General features: G+C 29.1%; 1 protein-coding gene and 1 long non-coding RNA gene across 3 annotated transcripts; one reads left to right on the top strand and one right to left on the bottom strand.

Annotated features, from left to right (window-relative positions):
- The first annotated feature begins 1818 nt into the window (after positions 1 to 1818).
- Positions 1819 to 3113, top strand: LOC140177106 (uncharacterized). Its single transcript, XR_011868849.1, has 2 exons — positions 1819 to 2475; positions 2852 to 3113. It is a non-coding gene; the product is annotated as an uncharacterized lncRNA (long non-coding RNA).
- A 9153-nt stretch (positions 3114 to 12266) lies between these two features.
- LOC112728097 (U3 small nucleolar RNA-associated protein 18 homolog) lies at positions 12267 to 16814 on the bottom strand. Of its 2 annotated transcripts, none has more exons than XM_025778083.3 (2): positions 16519 to 16814; positions 12267 to 14195 (listed from the first exon to the last, which is right to left on the bottom strand). In XM_025778083.3, exon 2 carries the CDS (start codon positions 14178 to 14180, stop codon positions 12516 to 12518), a length of 1665 nt encoding a protein of 554 aa, XP_025633868.1. In that variant the 5' UTR covers positions 14181 to 14195; positions 16519 to 16814; the 3' UTR covers positions 12267 to 12515. The 2 variants fall into 2 exon arrangements, with proteins under 2 accessions (XP_025633868.1, XP_025633867.1); XM_025778082.3 differs by lacking the exon at positions 16519 to 16814 and adding an exon at positions 15250 to 15543.
- Between the last annotated feature and the right edge of the window lie 4195 nt (positions 16815 to 21009).

The raw sequence follows: 21009 nt of genomic DNA on the forward strand, positions 1-21009 counted from the left end.
CACGTGCAAATATGCGAACAGTATTCTCACTTACTTCGGCTAGTAGCACCTTAAACTTCTCATGAAACCATGTGAAGTAAATTATCATCTGTTTAACTTTATTTGATGATGATAGATATGTGATTGATATTCGAGCTTTCAACCATTATATAATTTAATCTTTATTACTTCATTTATTTCATGGTAACTGTCTTTTATTTTTATATTTTTACAAATTAAGTATCACTATCTAATTTCAGGAAGCTCTTAATTAATTTTTACTTATCATATGCCCTCTGTTATTGAATAAAAAGAAAAAAGAATTAGGAGACTAAAATATTAATAAAGAGAGAAAATAATTATAAGAATATTTTGATAATTCTCTTTTGATTACTAGTTATTATAATTTTAATAAAATTTAATAATTTTCCTAATATTTATAAAAGTTAAAAAAACACTCAATATAAGATTGACGAGAATAATTATTATCATGGAGTAGGAGAGTTTATTTTTTAACTTTATTTGCTGTTGTACATAATATATCTGTAGATATTATTATTTATTGTGAAGATAATTAAAGGTAAAACCTTTTTGTTTTCTTTTCTTTCCCAGGAAGCATGTGGAAATAATTGTTAACGATAATAATTATCTGGAAAAAAGAAAAAAAAAACGTATATGAAATGAAGCCTCCACGGGAAACAGACGAAACACAAGGAAATGTGAATATCAGTTGTTACCATCACTGAGTTGGACTCTACCAATTATTTTTGTTTTGTTTCCCTTTTTTCTTTAATTAGTATTTTATGCAATCCAGTAAGCAATACCAAATTAGTACCAATAGATGTTCTTTTTGACTTTTTCACCTTATTATAGTATTAAGCATATATGAGTAATTTCTGCCCTTTTATATCTTGAATAATTTACTTATTATAGTGTAGTAAAATAAAATCACAACCTACATTTATTTATTATTATTATTATTATTATTATTATTATTATTATTATTATTATTATTATTATTATTATTATTTTGGGAAAATATAGTGAGGAGAGATGAAAGAAAAAAAATGTTGTGTTTCATTTTTATAGTAATGTTTCTAAAAAAAAGCTATTATTTAATAATTAAAAATTAATATTTTTCGTAAAAACCTATATATACCAAAGATTGCTAACTTCAACTTCTAAAAAGAATAGCGAGAAATTTAGTAATATCCAATTCTATTCTAATCTAGAATATATATTAATTTTGAATGAATATTTTTTCTCAAAAAATTGTTATAAATTTAAAAAAATCTTTAAATTTTATTTTAAAATTTTTTTATTTATATCAAATATATTTTTAGAAGTTAATTTTTTAAATCAGACATAATTGTCATATATTATTGTTAAATTACTCTTAAATTTTATAATAAAATCGAAATAAAACGTAAAAATATTTTTAAATTTTTTTGTCAAATTTTGAGGAAAAAAATATACTTAATTTGTATCTTTTCGATTATGGATTTAATGTTAGCAAGAAAAAAAATGTAGTATAATAATTATTATTTGTTCGGTTGATAAGTCATAACATATTCGATATGCTATATGCCCTATATGCAATTTTCAAACTTATTTTTATATAAATATGAATAAATATTAAAAATAATTAATAAACGGAAGAAGCCTTCGCCAGATAAGTACGGGCAAAAAGTAGAAAGCAACTGCAGATATAGCACTGAGCTCCACCATTGATTTGTTTATAATTTCTTTCTCAATTTTTCTTTAATTTTTGAATTCCGTGGTAAGAGGGGAACTTAAGATCTAGAGAAGAAGATTGAGATTCCACCGAATCATATCGACAATTCCAATTATAACATATTTCATCAAAGAGATTATTTTAGTAACTAAAATTGTACGCCATTAATTAATTAGTTTATTCTTTAAAACTTGAAAATTTTATTATTTATTTAATTTCTGAAATTATATAATATGCTTCAATATTAGCGCTCTCCTTTTTTGCGGTATCATTCATAATTTCACAAAGAGGAAGTATGGAAAAATAATAATGTGTGTGAATAATAAATTAAAAGAAAAGATAATTAAAAATTAAAAATTAGTTTTTTAATTAGTTATTTAAGTTTAAAATTTAAAATTTTAAAAATTAAATTTAACAATTACGGATATTCACACTATCTACTGTTATATTCAATTTTATCATAAACTTTCAATTTTTGTTTCACTCCCACAATTCGTTACTGTCCTCTAGGCCCCGGAGACCGTGTCGATGCCGTCGCACCCACATACCATACCACCGCTGCCCATCCGTAGTCCTTGAAGTCGCAACGTAAATAGCAACCCAAAACTTGCCGCTGCCAGCCAGGCCCTAAAGATCGTGCAGACGCCGTCGGACCCAGACGCCAGACCATCGCTGTCCCTCTGCAGTCTTTGCATTAGTCGCAACGTGAACAGCAATTCGTATATTTTTCATAATCGTGGATGGAGTCCTTTATGGGTGATGTAATTTTTCATCTCCATCCTCATTAAGCAATGATATTTTTACTCTTTTAGATGGTAACCTTATCAATTTATGCATTGGAGAAGGTCAACAATTCAACATGAAAAGCAGTGGAAGTTTTATTTTTTGGTAGCGGATGGTTAATTTTATATGTGTATGGTTATTTTTTTAGTTTTGGTGTGTGTGTTTTAGTGAAGCTACTTTAATGATAGGATAGTCATTTTAGTAGGTATTTAGATGATTATTTTAATTTTTATGTGGATGATTATTTTAATTGGATTGGGTTTAATTATATATAATTAAATTATATTGGATGTTCAATTCATTAGATATGTGGATGATTGTTTTTATCCTTACGTGGATGGTTATTTTCACTAGGAGTGAGAGACGTCGGTAGCGGCGTATGGCAAGCCAAACAGCGACGGTGAAATAGGATGATTATTGATGAAGGTGGAGGTGACAGTCGGTTGAAAAAAAAAAGAGAATATTAGAGTAAAATATTTTGGTAAATTAAGATTTGGGATGATTATTTTTTTGAAATAATTGAGTAAATTTTTTTTATTTAAGTAATTTGTTGAGTATTTTTTATTTTTTATATGTATTGAACTAAATTTGCAGCCTATTATTCACGTTATTTAAATTCTTCGTTGTCTCTAGCCAAATTCAAAATAAATTAAATAAAGCACAATATAATAGTATAACAAGATCTTCAGTGTATAATTTTGGAATGGTTGAAAAATTGAAATAACAAAACCAAATTATAGTTATTTGTTGGGTCATTTTTCACTAGAGAATAAGAAATTTATTACATAACAAAAATTGAATCTTTAAAATTTTTTTATCATACAAATTTTAATATTATATTATAATTTATTTATTTTAAAATTTAAATAAAAATATATAAACAATTATATATCTAAAAAACAGAATAACATTAGATATATTATTACTTAAATTAAGGATAAGATAGCTTATATCCATGTATGAAAAAGGGGATGGATAAAAAAGCTATGAAATAATTAAGGTGTTTGCTATGGTATGATGATAAATTCATACGTACCGATACAATAAAAATGTGGACAAATTAAAACAAAACATGTGGATTATATTTTCCACGTCAATAATTAATTTTTCCTTTTTAAATATAAATTATATCAATACTTTTACTAAATTACCCTTATACTTTAATAAAAATAAAAAATAAATTTTACTTAATTTTAATGAAAAGACTTAAATATCCTTTTCTTTTCTATTGGACACCTTTTAATTTAATCAAAATTCAATTAACTTTAATTTATAATTTTATATCTGAATCAATTTAAAAATCAAAACCAAAATACATTTCATTATTCATATACATTACAAAATTACTTTGTTTTTAATGAACCCTAATCTAATTTCTCCTTCCCTATTCATGCCCAAAAAAAAAATCTAAAGAGTAACCTCACCCCTAATTCCCTATCGGACAGCCGCATTCTATCATCATCCTCTCCCTTTCTCGTAGCCGCGCCTCCTCTCCATCGGTCTTCACGCATAGCAGCACGCATCAGCAGCCGCTAGCCGTTCTCCGCCTTTCTCCTCTTCTTCTGGACAAAGAAGAAAAAAAACCCAGTTCCTCCAGCAAAGACTTTTTCTGACGGCACCGTCGACTCCATCGCCACTGCAGCTCACGGCACCACTCTCGTCGTGTACTTGCATTTCTTTGCCAACATCATCCAGGTTCCTCAGCAAAAACTTTTTTCCTGTTAATTTATCAAATAATTTCTCACATTCTTTGTGCAACCTCTGCAAAATATTGAATTGCAAGATAATTTCTCATTCTCATGTTAAGAACGACATTATTAATACTGACACTCGTGAAGCCGGTTCATCTATTTAGCATCAGCAATTGCAATTGTATAATACAATTGCTCTATGTATTTGCCATATTTTCTCTCTCAAATAATTGGTATTGCAGTGATCGATTTTTGCCAGACAAAGCTATAGATCCTATTGATGAAGCTGGTTCACATGTTCAACTGCAACATGCACATTACAATGAGAATTAAATGGACCAACCTAGTGTTTGTAGAAAAAAGTCATTTAGAGAAGCCAATTGTTGTAATATTGGAAAATTAAATAAGAGTGAATGCTGCATAAATGTTTAACAAAGCTTTTGGTTGTACTTTGCAAGTTGTAATTGGATGTGGATCTCCCCTGTTTTCTTCCTTTGAGAAAATAGAGAGTTCTTTTATGAGTGAAACAATGTTTCAATACGAAACTGGTTGGCCCTTATAAACTGTTTTTTCTATCTTTGTAACAGCAATATCTACCAGCTGATCTACATTTGTTTGTCCAGTCTAGTTTATTGCAGTGAATAACTGTACACTGTAGTATAGTGGACTGAAAGTGGAGTAGGTGTATATCCCTTTATTTATATTATTTTATTTTCTTAGTCCTGAATATGTTTCTTGATTTATTGATTATTCTGGAAAATAAGTAATGGCTACTCAGGCTGAACACATTTGGTTGAAACAACATATTTTTCATGTTATATGAAAATGTGAGCAGGTCTAGTAATCTTATATCATATTCTAACCCTCTATTATCATAACTTAATTTTATTTATCCTTTCAGAAACTCAAAACTCAAGGCAATTCCCAACTTGCTTAATGATCTCCAGATTATATACAAGCTGGAATTGAAAACAGAAGTCAAAGATGATATGCTAGATTCTTCAAAGGAAGAATCACAGGAAAATAGTGATGGTCACCAATCATCACAGGAAGTCTTGCCAGTATTTAATCAGGATCTAAATTGCCGTCCTTTGGATGAAAACACAACTGAGTTGATCGACAATAAGACAAATGTTGAAAGCTTACCAGGTTCACAGTCAGTCTTCTCTTAATCCAATAGTGATAGGCATAATTGTTTAGCATAATTCACTCGATATGGATAAAAGTTATAGTGCAGGAGATATGTTAGCCAGATGATCTCTGCTTGCCCAGCCTATGCTAAATCCTCCGTCTCATTTCTGAAGATTCCAACTGTAGAGTTAATCATCTCATTTGATTAGATGAATGGTTGCAGGTTTTGGAGCAAAGAAAAGAAGGGCTCAAAGCGACCACATAGCGAAAATTGCTTTACCAGATTTGGTCGAGTATTTTGATGTGCCAATTGTAGAAGCTTTAAGAAATCTGAATATTGGGCTTACAGTTCTCAAGAAAAAGTGCAGATGGTGAAGATGGCATGGTGATTAAGATGGATGGAGAGCTATGGCAATCTCTAGAGTCTTGTTTTGTTTCCATTATTCTTGCATTGTCGTCTGCAGATCAGGCAGAGGTTTTAACTGAATGGTTGGAAAATGAGTGTATTCAGGGACGGATCTAAGCAAGACAATGAGGGGGCACTTGCCCCCACGGTGTTTTTAATTTTTGTTTTAAAGAATATAGTAATATATAATATGCCCCCATTTTAAATTTTAAATGACCCCACTACAAATAAAATAAATTCAATTAGTTAAAGTTTTAAATTTATTTTTTTATTATTTTAACTATTATTTAATCTAATTAAATTTAATTATTGTACCGTCACTTCTTTATTCTCTTATACCCTCTTCTTATTTTTATATTTTCAACATTCTTTTTCTATTCCTTGTCTAATGGTCATCTTCTCTTCATCAAAAAGTAAATTTTAAATTCTCCAATTATTTTATATAGCTCCCCATGACTCTATATATCTTTCAATTTCATTATTTCTCTTTTGATATTTTCAATTGCAATTTTTAATTCAAACAATTATAGTTTAGGTATTAATCTAATATTTTATTTTTTCGTGACTTTATATATTTTATTTTATTCTCGATTTATTCATCCTTATTACTTATTTTTTATCTTTTGTTCTATTATATGTACCTATGTTGCATATAAAATTTTAAAATAAACTGATTAATTTACTAATTTAGAATATATTTTTTATTTTTAAAAATAATGATAAAAAATATTTTAATTACAATATATAATTAAACAGATACCTAAAATCTTTTATCTAACATTATATCAAAATTAAATTAAAAAATATATAATAAATTTAATTATTTTAAAAAGAAATAAAAAAATTGTAAATTATGTTTTTATTATTTTATATAAACATACTAGAAAAGATTTAATTTTTTAGTATTTATATATAATTCTAATTTCAAATTATAAATACTAATATATCATTAGGCGGATTAATGTTCAAATTCGTCCCTGAAAGATCACGTGATCTTCATTTTCGTCCCCGAATAATTTTTTTTAATCAAATTAGTCCCTGGAAGATAAACTGTTAGTCAAATTAGTCCTTCCGTCAATTGGATGATGACGTGTCATGTTAAGTGCCACGTGGCACGCCACGTGACAGGTCAGTGACCTTGACATATAAAAAAGTTTTTTATTAGTCAAAATAGTCCTTGAAAGTCCAGACGTAAGTCATTTTCATCTCTCAAATTTTAAAATTAGTCAAACTAGTCCTTATATAATTTTTTATGATATTAAATTTATAATATTTTTTATACTACTAATTTTAATATTATTTTTTAAACCTTAATAAACAAAATTCTCTTTACATAAAATAATAAAAATAATTAAATTTTTATAAAATTATTTTGTCATTTGTATTTTAAAATTTTACATTTTCAAATTGTAATTTTTTATGTGATTTTTTTATTTAAATGAGTTTATCAAATTATTGTTGATTATATATTTAAAAATTTAATATTTTAAATTTTACTAAATAATATAGTAATTATTTTAAATTTTAAATCTTTTAAATTTTTTAAAATTATAACTTTTATTATTATTTAATTTATATAGTAAAACTCAATAATTGAAAAACTGGTTTATGGAATCACGTTTTGAATCTTAATATTCTAATATAATTTTTTAAATATTTCATTTAAAACAAAAAGAATTTTATTTTAATATGAAGCATATTTATTTATATAATGTACTAGTGCGGAGTAGCCTGTGTTATGCATAGGCATAATATTTCCTATTTTATTTTATCTCATTGATTTGTGAAATTAAAAGAAAAATTATATAATCTATCTGAAACATATGAAACACACAAAAATTTATTATGATGTTTGCACGTATTACGCTTAAGAAGCAATTCGTTTATAATAATAATAATAATAATAATAATAATAATAATAATAATAATAATAATAATAAATTTTCAATATTTTGTAAAGTTTGGAATTGAAGCAAAATTTGTGAATCTTCTTGAATTTTGACTTTCACTACCATTACATCCTATATATAAGTAATATCGTAATGGAAAAAAAAAGATGTAGTAGAAAAAAAATAGTGGTATAACTTTGTTTAGGTTAACATACATAAATTTTGATTTTGAGCATATAACTTTTTTTAGATTAATAAATACATACATTTCAATTTTGAATATATATATATATATTCCAGCAAAATGTAGTAATGTAAGAAAAAAGTTTTAGAATAGAAAAGAATAAGAGCGATTTTAAGAAGAATTAAAGGAGAGAGATAATTTTATGAAGAAAAAATAAAAAAAAATTATATAAAGACTAGTTTGACTAATTTTTAAAATTTGAGGGATGAAAATGACTTGTGTTTGGACTTTCAAAGACTATTTTGACTAATAAAAAACTTTTTTATATGTCAAGTGACACGCGGCATGCCACGTGTCACTGACTTGCCACGTGGCACTTAACATGATACATCATCATCCAATTGACGGAAGGACTAATTTGACTAACAGTTTATCTTTCAGGGACTAATTTGATTAAAAAAATCATTCGGGGACGAAAATGAAGATCGCGTGATCTTTCAGGAACGAATTTGAACATTATTAGGCGCTAATATGTCAATTAATTCAATCTTTTATTATTAAATGTGTATATAAAGATTAGTTAGAATAATAAGTTATCCATAATTTAATTAAAATACTTTAATTTTAAATTTTAGAAATAAAAAATATTTTTTATAAATTATATATAATGAATAGTATTTTAAGAATAAAAGTATTCACTAATTCTTTTTAATTTTTATATCTCCATATAATTAATAATATTTAACAAAACTTATTTAATATATATATTTTTGCCCCACTCCTAAAATTTTCTAGATCCGTCACTGAGTGTATTCGGTATCCGGACCTAACTGAGGCATTTGAAGTACGGTACTACAGGTCTAAAGTAGCTAAGAAAAGATTGTCATTGCTAAGGAATAATTATGCCATGACCAACTCCATTTGAAAATTTTACAGATTCGGTTTCTTTCTAATTAACTACTTAGAACTGCTTATCCAAAAATTTCTATCCTAGTCAAGTCAAGGCATTTAGAAGAGAATATGAACTTTTTTTTTTTCGGCTTCTGAATGGAAAATTTGGTAGAATCCATCTAAATCTGATCATCTCCATTCACTACAACAGTCAATATAAATTATATTGTAAATTTTGTAAAACGTTGTTAGTTTTAACTATAAAATGCAGAAAATATATTATGAGATGATTGATTCAAAGAGTAAATAAAATCTCTATGCATGATGATAGTTGACTAGTCTCACTTGGTATGTTCTAATTACAATGAAGCCTCTTTATTTTCCAACAACTGCAGTACTTTATAGTATTGTTTATCTCTTTGCTTTTTCTCCGTTTATAAGTATACTCCCATAACCTCTTATTTTAAGTTAGATTGTTGTTCCTCTAATACAAAGTGTATTAGAAAAGAATCGTGGTTGACAATATAAATATTTATTCTTGTCTTTCAAGTAACTATTAATTTATCTCACAAGCAAACATATTGGATCTACTATGAAAACTGAATTGAAACCAGTCTTTCGGTCTTTCCTAGAGTTTCTTCAACCATCAATATTAGTTATTAAAATTTAAAATTTAAAATTTAATATAAAAATATTTTTGTTGGCAAAATATAAAAAAAAAAACAAATTTTATTAGTCATGTCATTACTCTTTTCTTATTGTGAAGCAAAAAAAAAAAAATCTTTTCAAAATATTTGTTGTAAAAACTATTACATAAAGTAATGTTGATTTAAATATGTCGTTCCATGAATTTTTGTATATTGTGAACTACAAAAGTTTTATTCCACATTTAATTATAACCACTCATAGTCAACAAAAAAAATTATAATGACTCATGTATCTTTTTTAATTATAACTTCTCTTTTGTCATTACTATTTTGAGATAAGAGAACTGTTAGTTATTTTTTAATCAAATAATTTAAAAAAATAGGATTTTATATTTTTTTTCCTTCTCCTTTTCTTCTTTATTTCTCCTCTTCTTTTGTTGTTTTTTCTTTTTTCTTTTTTTTTGCCCTTACTTCTTGTTAGGGGTGGTAAAACGGATCGAGCCCGTTGGGCCGATCCACTAAACCCGCTAAAAAAGTAGGGTCGGACTAGGATTTGGAGCCCGCCAAATAAAAAAAAACCCGCCAAACCCGCACCGCCAAATTGGCGGGTTTTAGCGGGGCGGGACGGGCCGGTCCGCCGGACCAAAGATTTTTATTTTTCTTTTTTTTATTAAATAAAAGAGTGATTACTATTATAAAATTAATAATTATATAATTTTTAAACACTTTTTCTTATTTTTTGTTTTTATTCTTCTTTTAGTTATTAACTTTATTTATTTTATTTTACAATTTCGTATATATGCTCAAATTATGTGACTTATTTTTTAAAATAAAGATGATTCTATTGACAAATATTATTTTGAACAATTTTATTGAAGTTAAAAATTAAAAAAATAATAAAAAAACTATATTATAATTTGACTATATTTTATTTGTATTTGATTTTTTAATTATTATTTTTTGGTTAATTTTAATGAATTTTATTTAAAAAAAAAAAAGAAGCGGGCTAACCCGCCAATCCGCCATAAAGTGGGGCGGGCTAGCATTTTGAACCCATTTTAATTGGCAGGGCGGGCCGATCCGCCCCGTTTATAGGATGGGCCTAGGCGGGGCGGGGCGGGTTGGAGCGGCCGGCCCGCTTTGCCACCCCTACTTCTTGTTGCTCTACTTGCTGCTGCTACTTTGTTTTTTTTTTTTTCTTTTCTTCTTTATGTTTTGTTATAATTTTTGGGTTTTAGTTCAAAAGTTTTTGTATTCTTGTTAAGAAAAATTATGTTTTTTTTTTTTAATATTTATGTGTTGTTTATAAAAAAAATTTCTTGGTTTTTATAAAATTTTCATATACCTGCTATTAAAAAAATACTTTTTGAAAGACATAATTAGAATTTGACTTAAAAAAAATATTTGTTCACCTTCAATTAGTATGGAAAATCACTCTTCCTCTTTAATAGATATATAAGAATTTCTCTTTACTTCAAGTTATATATATAAAGTTAACCATACTACATATATATATTAAAATCCAATCACTCATATGAACTACGAATATGAAAGATAGAATATACATTGAAAATGTATGAAGTACATGTCACATACCCACACTTTCCATTAGAAATTTAGATTTTATGGAATCGGAAAATATATTTGTGTAAATATGAAAATTAATTATTCTTGAAGACTCAAACCCTAGCAAAGTCTTGAATAATTGTTTGCCATTTTGGATCCGTGGTCGAGTACTGCAAAAGTACAATCACTACATGGGAGGATGGGATTATGGGATTATGGGAACAAGCACGGTGGAGGTGTTTTCCAATAGGCTAGGGACATTTCAGTAATTTTATGTGATAATTGAAAATTGTTATATTGATGCCGTTTGATATTAGGAGCATCAAAAGTGTAGTGTTATATTTTTCGAAGAATAAAAATGATGAATAGATAAATATTCACTTTTATAAATAGTACTAGACATTTTTAAGAGAATATGTTATTTTATTTTTATTAATTTTTTAAAATAAATTATGCACATCATTCTTCATTTTCTTCATACAAAACATCTCCATCATAGAATTATTTTTCTTTTTGGAGGGGAGGGAGGGGCGAGTTTAGGAAGTTTTTTTTTTTTTTTAACAGTATTTTTCAACTCGACAGGCCAATAACTATTTAGAACGAAACTTCATTTAAGGGTTTGTTGTTGGCCAATGAATTGCTGTATGTACAAGACAATATTCGAATCTCCGACACTTACTTAAATAGACTAGTGAATTAGCCACTAAACCAACCCAATTTGATTAGAATTGTTCTTTTTTTTTTTTTGTTCCCCACGATATCCCCAATCCGACAAGCCAATGACTAAAAATTCAAACTCCCGATACTTGTTTAAACAGACTAGTGAGTTAACCATTAAACCAACCCAACTTAGCTAGAATTGTTCCCTTTTTTTATTCTGATCAAAAGTGTAATTTTAAAATCAAGAGGAATGTACGTAAACTTTTATTAGAAGCATATCTTGAGACTAGCAAGCCCAATGGATAATTAATTAGTACATAGTCCAATTCAGTCTAAGATCACAGACATAGTCCAGTCCAATACATCTCCAAATGAAAAAGTTCCCATATTTCAAATTTTGGTTCCTCATAAAAAATAAAACAATTGAGTACCAAAAAACAAAACACTTGTAGAGACGCACTACAAAATTTTCCAAGAGAGCAGCGGCATCACCCTAGATCCCCCCAAAAGAAAAAGAAGAAAAAAAAGAAAAGAAAAGATAAAGGAGCAGTGGCAACAACGTCAATCAAAATATTTCATCTATCTGCCTTGGTAGCACTCACCTTTTTATTTATTAGTTATTGGCTATTACCTTGCTTTCAGTATCCGAAGTGCCAAGAAGTGGCATTTAGTAATATCAATTTAACCCAGACTGTGTACAGATATAACATAACAGCTCATCTAGGTATCTATAACATTGATAAAGCAATGTAGTTAATATAGCTAATGTCAAACAATCAATAAAAGACTTGAAACTAGTTTTCTCCTTCTATAGCTTGCATACAAACACATATGATGCTTCATTAGTTTATGACAAAAATGCAACAATAACCTGAGTTCAGAAACCTGCCTGGACAACAAATAACAATACAAAAATTTACTCTCAAACCTTGAGAGAGCTTCCAAATTTGATTTTATGCATGCTGGTAATGGTGCAACTTGTACAATAACACCTTTCCTGCAGAGTTTCCTACAGCCATGAAACCACCACCTGGACTAAAATCAAGACAGCGGGGGTAACTCAGGCTTGCATTCGGCGGCGGCCAGTTGGAAAACACAGTATATGACGGGATATGTATCAATTTCAAACTGCTCTTTTTCATGCCTGAACAGATTGCTAATATTTGAGAGTCGTGATTGAATTTCATAAAATCTACTTTAGTGGTCAAATTCTCAATGGTCTTGATAGGCTTCCTCTTGCCCCCGAGGAATTCCTCTCTATTGTAAATATTCACAATTCCGCTGTCTGAACCAGCTGCGAAAAGTTTTCCACCTGGAGAAGTACTAAGAGCTGTGCTGTTTATGCAGCCTTCATCTACGCCTTTATGCATGCAAGTCATTGTTCTCAGATCCCAGTGGTAAACCTGGCCATCACCGCCACCGCTCAACAACTGCTGTCCATCTTCTGCAAAAGCTAAGGATCGAACTGTTCCATTCATCTTTAAGGTACTAACCAATTGCTTTGTTTTTGACGAAACTAATAAAATGTAACCCTCATTACCCACAAAAGCTACTAATTTAGAATCAGGCGAGACCTCGAAATTTTCCAAACTTTTCTCTTCCCTACCAACTAAAGGACCTACTTTATCAACCTTAGCCTTAACCAAATCAAAACTATAGAAAAACTTTCGTCTTCCCGATAAGATAACCTGAGATCCATCTGGCAAGAAAGCAGCTTTCCGAATGGGGCAATCTTCAAGGAAGATGCTTTGAATCTTGGTGTTACGTTTGCCATCAATTTGAAAAAATCTAAGCTTTCTGTCCAATCCTGTAGCAAGAAGGAGCTGAGCATTTCTATGGAACTGAACAGAATTTATTGGGCCATTAGATGGATCCTGTATATTAGCATCAACTAGCTTTGAGTATTCAACATGTCCGGGCAGTAGTTTCGAGCTACTCTTCACAACCAGGTCTTCATTTGTTCTCAGAATATCATCCACATCCTTGTTACCTTGGTTCAATGCAGCTTCATTTTCTTCATCTGACTCATCATCAGAAGATCTATCTATTTTGGACCTCGAATCAATCTGTGCCCAATCAGTTCCTGGGTTCAGCTTTACATGCTGAGCCCTCAATCTTGACACATACTCTGAACCAGAAATCAAATCCTCATCCTCTTCCTTCCTCAACTTCCTTAACCTGTTAACATTTGCTATGTTAATAGTGGCCTTTTCTTCTTCATCATCCACCCACACAGGTTTTCTCTGCACGGCAGCCCTATCATCATCACTTTCCTCTGAAATGTCAGCATCTTCCTCATAAACAGAAAGCACATTATTTGCAGAACGGTCAGTAAAAAACAAATCCGAGCTCTTTTTATCCCCAATTTCTACTTCATTATCCTCCTTTCCAAATTCAACAGGGGAATACAGAGAGCCAAACAAAAAGCTTTCCAGCTTTTTCATTTCTCTCACTTGTTGCATTTCTGACTGTTCTCGCTTCCTCTTCTTTGCCTTCAGAGCTTCATCATCAGAATCTTTCCCATCCTCAACCTCTTCATGATTGAGAGGTTCTTTGATGTCCTCCACCCTTTGGGTCTTCCTAGCTTTAGTGCGAGCATTTTGAGATATCAGACTCATATCTCACAAGCAACTCTGCAACATAAATGAGGTAAAACTGTTGGTGCAATCAATTTAACAGATGTTACAAAGAGATATATAACACAAGAAACATCCGATTTCATGCAAGGATCATGAAGGTTCCAAGATGGCAAAAAATAATGAGCAACAAACCACAACTCTAAATGACAGAATTGAAATCAAACAACTTAATACGCATACATCATCAAATAATAATGTCAGCGCTTATAGGATTATGAAATCATAAGAGTACTGTGAAAATTAAGAAACATACAACATACAATAAAATTAGCTTTTCGGACATGAGAAGGGAGGGGGACCACGGTAAGTGCACTGCCTAAAGTGCTAAGAATGCGGGTTCCCTAACAACCTCAATCAATTGTGCTTCGGAATTCAATAACACCAACTGCCAAGTTTGTTTCATGTCATTCGAATTCTAAAAGCATGGAATAGAGCACTTTGGCTCTGATGTACAGTGCACAAACAAATGCATATAAATCTAAAATGACAAATTACGCATAACAATCTCTAATTTGCTCTTTACTAACTTCATCTGTTGAATAATTACAACAATAAAATGATATAAACTCAAGCCTTAAAGAAATAAAATTTAATTTACATCAAATTCAAGCTACTACTACTTCCTACTTAATAACACGAACAAGAACAAGAACAACATTATCCACGAGATTCACCCTAACAGCAAAAATGGTGATATGAATAAGCCAGAACAAGCCAGTAACAGAGTTAATCAATAGAAATTAATCTTCAATCAATAAGCCAGTAACAGAGTTAATCAATCAAGAGCAGGCCAGAACAAGCCAGAGTAATGAGCAAAGCCAATCAACTAAGAACAAGCACTAAGCACTAACAGAGCATTCAATCTCAAGCACAAAGTAAAAAAAGAAAACAGCAACGCATCAGTTAATCAATAATCATCAAGCAATGAAAACAAAAACACTAGAAACGACTATCACTGGCCATCGATGAACAAGCACGAAGAGGGTTTGATTTCTGAACAGACGATAAAAAAAACACGAAGAACAAGCCACTAGCAGTGAGTATTGACCTTCGACGGACGACGGAGAGCTGTTGAGCGCGCGGACGACGGCGACCAGGCGATTCGTGAGAGCGAACAGGGGATGGAGAGCGAACAGGGGTTGGTGAGATCGAAGTAGCGAACGCCGATAGCACGAAGATGGAAGTTCTTGAGTGCAACGGAGGCGGCAGCAGCAGTTTCTCACTCCGACAGACGGGGGTTTGCTTTCTTTGGTGGAGCTAGCTAGGGCATTTGCTGAAGGAAAGAGTTGGAGAAAGGAAGGGGGGTGGGGGGACAAACGCGTGCAATTCCATTTCTTTCAACGAAGGAAGGAAACGGGGTCGTTTCTTATAAACCGGCCGGTTTTCGGCCGGTTTAGCAGTTCGTATCCGGTTTTAAAATAGCAATTTCTGTTAGTAAACCGAACCGTTTGAGCTGCCGATTCACGGTCGGACCGGTTCGATCGGCCGGTCCGATCCGGTTTTTAGAACATTGGTGATATCCTTTTCTTGGGTAAAGTACTAAATTGGTCCTCTAGGTTTGGGCGTAATTCTGTTTTGGTCCTTAAGGTTTAAAGTGTTCTATTTGAATCCAAAAAGGTTTCATTTAGCATCAATTTAGTCCCATAGTGAGGTCAAAATTAAATAATTAACAAAATGTTCTACATAACAACAGTTCAAGAATAAAATCGATAATTTGGAGAACAAGTACGACATAACAACAGTTCAAGAATAAAATCGATAATTTAGAGAACAAGTACAAGCTCCAGAGCACAAAATCAACCATTGATGTATCAATACATTTATTTATCATTTTCTTTAGTTTTATAGAAAATATTTTATTTATATTATAAAAAAATAATAAATAAATGTATTGATGTATTATGCTTCTGGAACTTGTACTTGTTCTCCAAATTATCGATTTTGTTCTTGTACGGTTGTTATGTAGGATATTTTGTTAATTATTTAATTTTAACCTCACTGTAGGACTAAATTGATGCTAAATAAAACTTTTTTGGATTCAAATAGAACACTTTAAATCTTAACAACCAAAACAGAATTACATCCAAACCTAGAGACCAATTTAATACTTTACCCTCCTTTTCTTTTCGTGACACTGATTCATTTTATTTTTTTCAGAGAGACTGTTGGATTGTTCAATGCATCCCTCAAAAAGTGTCAAAAGATTAGATGGAACGAGAATTAGGACACAAAAGCAGAACAAGATAATCACTAGAGACGAGTACAGAATCCAATAACAGACCAAAAATAAAACGAGTAATAGAATATTGGAACTCACTATTGGCAGCTATAGAGAGAGAGCACCTAATTTGATGCTTGGTCGAGGGGAGTTCAGCCACCGTGGTTTCCGCCGGCGCGAAACGTGAAGGCAGAAACGGCAATGAGACGAGATTATTGAAGCGATGGATTTCGTGAACGAAGGATGAGGATGGCGCGTGTGAGAATGTGAGGAATGAAAACCCTAGATTGAGTGAAAGTTGTATCCTAAAACCCTAGTGAATGAAAGGGTTGCGAGTTTCCATTTCCTCTTTCGAGCAAGTCCTTAAAATCTTGGGCAAATCACTATATTAAGCCAAGAGTAAAAAATTCAAACCAAAAATTATTTTATGAATCAACCAATGCATATTTATATTTATATGTAGTTCGAATCAACTAAATTCGAACTTGATCTACACATAATTTGAATCATGTTGCTTCGAATTATACACAAAACTTACACACACTAATTCGAATCAACCTGATTCGAATTACAAACATACAATAATTCGAATCAGGTTGATTCGAATTACACCCTCATTTATTAAAAAATTAATAATTTATTAAAAAATTTATTAAAAAAATAATAATTTAAAATTAAAAAATATATATTTATTTCATGTATTTAAAAAAGCTAACAAAATATTTAATTACGAGATTTCTTTAAAATATTAATGAGCTATCAATTCGAATTCCATACAATACTCTTTTGTCCATTTTTAATAGCTCATGAATATTTTTTAATAAATTTTTTTAAATTATATGGTGAGATATTACATTATTCGAATTACGCATGGGAAGTTCAATCACTCTTATTCGAATTATATGGTGAGCAATTCGAATTCTATACAATACTCTCCTACCCATTCTTGATAGTTCATGAATATTTTTTAATAAATTTATTTTAATCATACCACAAAAAATATTTTATTATATGCAAAATAATTTAAAAAATGGCTTAAAAGATGTTAGGAGTACTATAAAAATTTGTAATGACTTAGAACATTAAAGAAATATTCTACATAGTTGATAATAATTTAGAAATTAAAGAAAATATATTTTTATCATGTATTTACCTAAATCACTAGAATATTACAAACTTTTATAGTACTCGTAACATTTTTTAAGCCATTTTTTTAAATTATTTTGTATAGAATAAAATATATTTTTTAATTATTTTGGATGGAATAAAATATTTTCTTTAATTTCTAAATTATTATTGACTATGTAGAGTATTTTATTTAAAATTTGTGTACATACATGTATTTACCTAAGTCATTAGAACATTACAAATTTTTATAGTACTCCTAATATTTTTTAATCAATTTTTTAAATTATTTTGCATAGAATAAAATATTTTTTTGTGGTATAGTTAAAATAAATTTATTAAAAAATATTCATGAGCTATCAAGAATTGGCAGAAGAGTATTGTATAGAATTCGAATTGCTCACCATATAATTCGAATCAGAATGATTGAACTTCCCCATGCGTAATTCGAATCATGTAATATCTCACCATATAATTTAAAAAATTTATTAAAAAATATTCATGAACTATTAAATATGGACAAAAGAATATTGTATGGAATTCGAATTGATAACTCATTGATGTTTTAAAGAAGTCTCGTAATTAAATATTTTGTTAGTTTTTTTTAATATATGAAATAAAATATATATATTTTTTATTTTAAATTACTAATTTTTTTAATAAATGAGGGTGTATGTGTAATTCGAATCAGGTTGATTCGAATTAGTGTGTGTGAATTTTGTGTATAATTCGAAGCAACATGATTCGAATTATGTGCAGATCAAATTCGAATCTAGTTAATTCAAACTACATATAAACATGCATTGGTTGATTCATGAACCAGATTTTGGTTTGGCAGATTTGCGTAAAAATTTCTTCCCCTGACTTATTTTAGTGTTTTGCCCTAAAATCTTAATAGATGAATATTTTATATATTTTTTTTACCTTTACAGCAATACTTAATCACAATATGGATTAAAGTTCAACATTTTAATAATAATTTTTGATAAAATAAATCAAAATAGACATTTTGACCTTAAAGATTATAATTTTAATAAAACAAATTTCAAAACATACAAACAATAAAATGATCTTATAAAATAGGTAATTTACATAGAGAATTAAAAAAAAAGTTACATATATATCTTAAATTGAATTTGGTTACATGCATGTCTCGTTTGACTCTTTATATAAATCAAATCAAATAAATTCAATTTATATTTTGATTCGATTTATTACGTATATTTAGGGATGACAAAACTTCCCAAGATGCGATGATCCTTGTGGGAACGGCTTTGAATGAAGATTCGACTGTAAAAAAAATTTTCTGCGGGGATGGAGACGGGAGCAAAATTCTCCCAAAGCAAGTGCGCGGACCCGAGTGGGGATTTCCGTCCCGCCCCGTCCTCACTAATCTCCGAAATCATAAATTTACTTAATTATTTTTAATAGTTTATTTCTTATATATATATATATATATATACCCGAAATTCCTAATATTTATTTGCATAACCCTTCTTCAATTCATAAATCTCTAGCGTCGTCCATACTCCATCTAATCTTCTCAGCCACCCCCTCATCACTCTTCCGTCTCACACCCTTCACCGTTTTATCACCCTCACCGCGTCGTTCTCTATATTTGTGGCGTTCCTTTCTACAACTCTGTCATCGTGTCCATTTTCCTTTCTACCCATCCACTGCTCTGCGCTCTGGCTCATAATGACATCCTCTACTGCGTCATTTTGAAAGAAGTCACCATTTTGTCGTTTTAAACTTTTTGTATAAAATTTTGCTGTTTTTGTATATAATGAATACTTTCAACTTCATTTCTATGAAAATTAATAATTAGTCAAAACTATCAAAGAGATGAAAAATGGGGTCCCGCGAAAAATGAGACCCTGTGGAGAATGAAAACGGAGGCGAGGAGCAAATATAGAGGCGGGGATGGGGAGCAAGGAGGCATCCCCCGCCCCCGCCCTGTCCTGTTGACATCCCTATGTATATGCTGTATTAGTAGTAAATCGAATCAGTTTAATTCGATTTACTACTAATACAAATTATTGACATTTCATTGACTTTAAAAATAAATATTAATAAGAAAAGATCTCTTATTTAAATTCAAATAAAATATTAAAAAATCAAAACGAATAAAAATAAAAATTCAAATTTTGTGTTGTATTTCAAATTCTAGAAAATCTATATTTTACAAACTTATAAATTCAAAACAGAACAATAAATAAATTCTAAAATTTCATTACGACTTTTTATGTTAAAAAAGTTATTATAAAATATAGCCCTCTAAAATAGTATAGGAGTTAAAATTTAAGTGTTTTTAGAATTAAAAATAATAAATAATGATATAATATAAAAAATTAATTATATTTATATAATATATAATTTAAAAATAATTAAAATATTATATCAATTAAATTATTATTTTATAAATATTTATACAAATAAATAAAAACATAGATTTTCTAGAATTTAAAAACGTGTATTTTAAATTCAAATTTTGTGTTGTATTTCAAATTCTAGAAAATTTACATTTTACAAATTTATGTATGTGATATATAGTAATAAATCGAATAAAATTTATTTAATTTATATATTACACGTTTTTTTAACATTGATTCGATTTATATGTAAATAGCGTTGATTCGATTTACATAAAAATATTTTAAGACAAATGTATAATAAAAATTGATTTAAAATATTTGCCTAAGTTTAAATTCTAAGCTATTTATTTGCGTGAATTATTCTAAAAATATGTTTTTTTTTCTGGCAAAAATAAACCAAAGATTCACCAAAAAAATCAATAATTAATTTACATTATTTACATTATTTTTTGTGAAATTACTAATTAACTTTTATCGTTTTTCATTTTTATTACCATCTCTCCTCTATTTGTACCATCTCTTTCTTCTTCCATGTTCTCTCTCATGATTTATTGTTGTTGTTGTTTTATTACTAGTGATGATGATGTATGGTTTGGGCTGGTAATGATAGCTGTTTGTATTTTGTAGAAACTCTTCATTTTTTATTTTTCTTTTTTATTTGGTTTTCCTAAATAAGGATTATTATATTATATTATATTTTACATATTAAAAAATGAGTCATAAGCCATATGCGAAAGGATAATAAGCACTTCCATGTTTCAGTGGTTGCACTTGCTTGCAGATTCAGACCAACCCGCTCTTAAGAAAGAAAATAAAAGGAAAGAAAATAAGAGAAAAAAAAATAAGAGAAAAAAAAATAGAAAAAAAAGTAAAATTATTTGTGTGTTGTTTGGATGAAGAGAAAATAAATAAAAAAAAATAGAAAAAAAAAATTTTTATTTGGATGAAAAGAAAAGTGAGAAGAAAAAAAATTATAATAATATAAAATTATATTAATACCTTTATAATAAAATAAAGTATAAATAATTTTATTTATTTATGTTTTATTGTATTTTATGAATATTATAAAATATTATAATTTTATAAATTA

Source organism: Arachis hypogaea, chromosome 12, assembly GCF_003086295.3.
Source record: "Arachis hypogaea cultivar Tifrunner chromosome 12, arahy.Tifrunner.gnm2.J5K5, whole genome shotgun sequence".
In the NCBI taxonomy this organism is placed as follows: Eukaryota; Viridiplantae; Streptophyta; class Magnoliopsida; order Fabales; family Fabaceae; genus Arachis; species Arachis hypogaea.

Excerpts from the sequence above, each read along its gene's own strand:
- LOC112728097 (XM_025778083.3), bottom strand. The coding sequence starts at position 14,180 with ATGAGTCTGATATCTCAAAATGCTCGCACTAAAGCTAGGAAGACCCAA.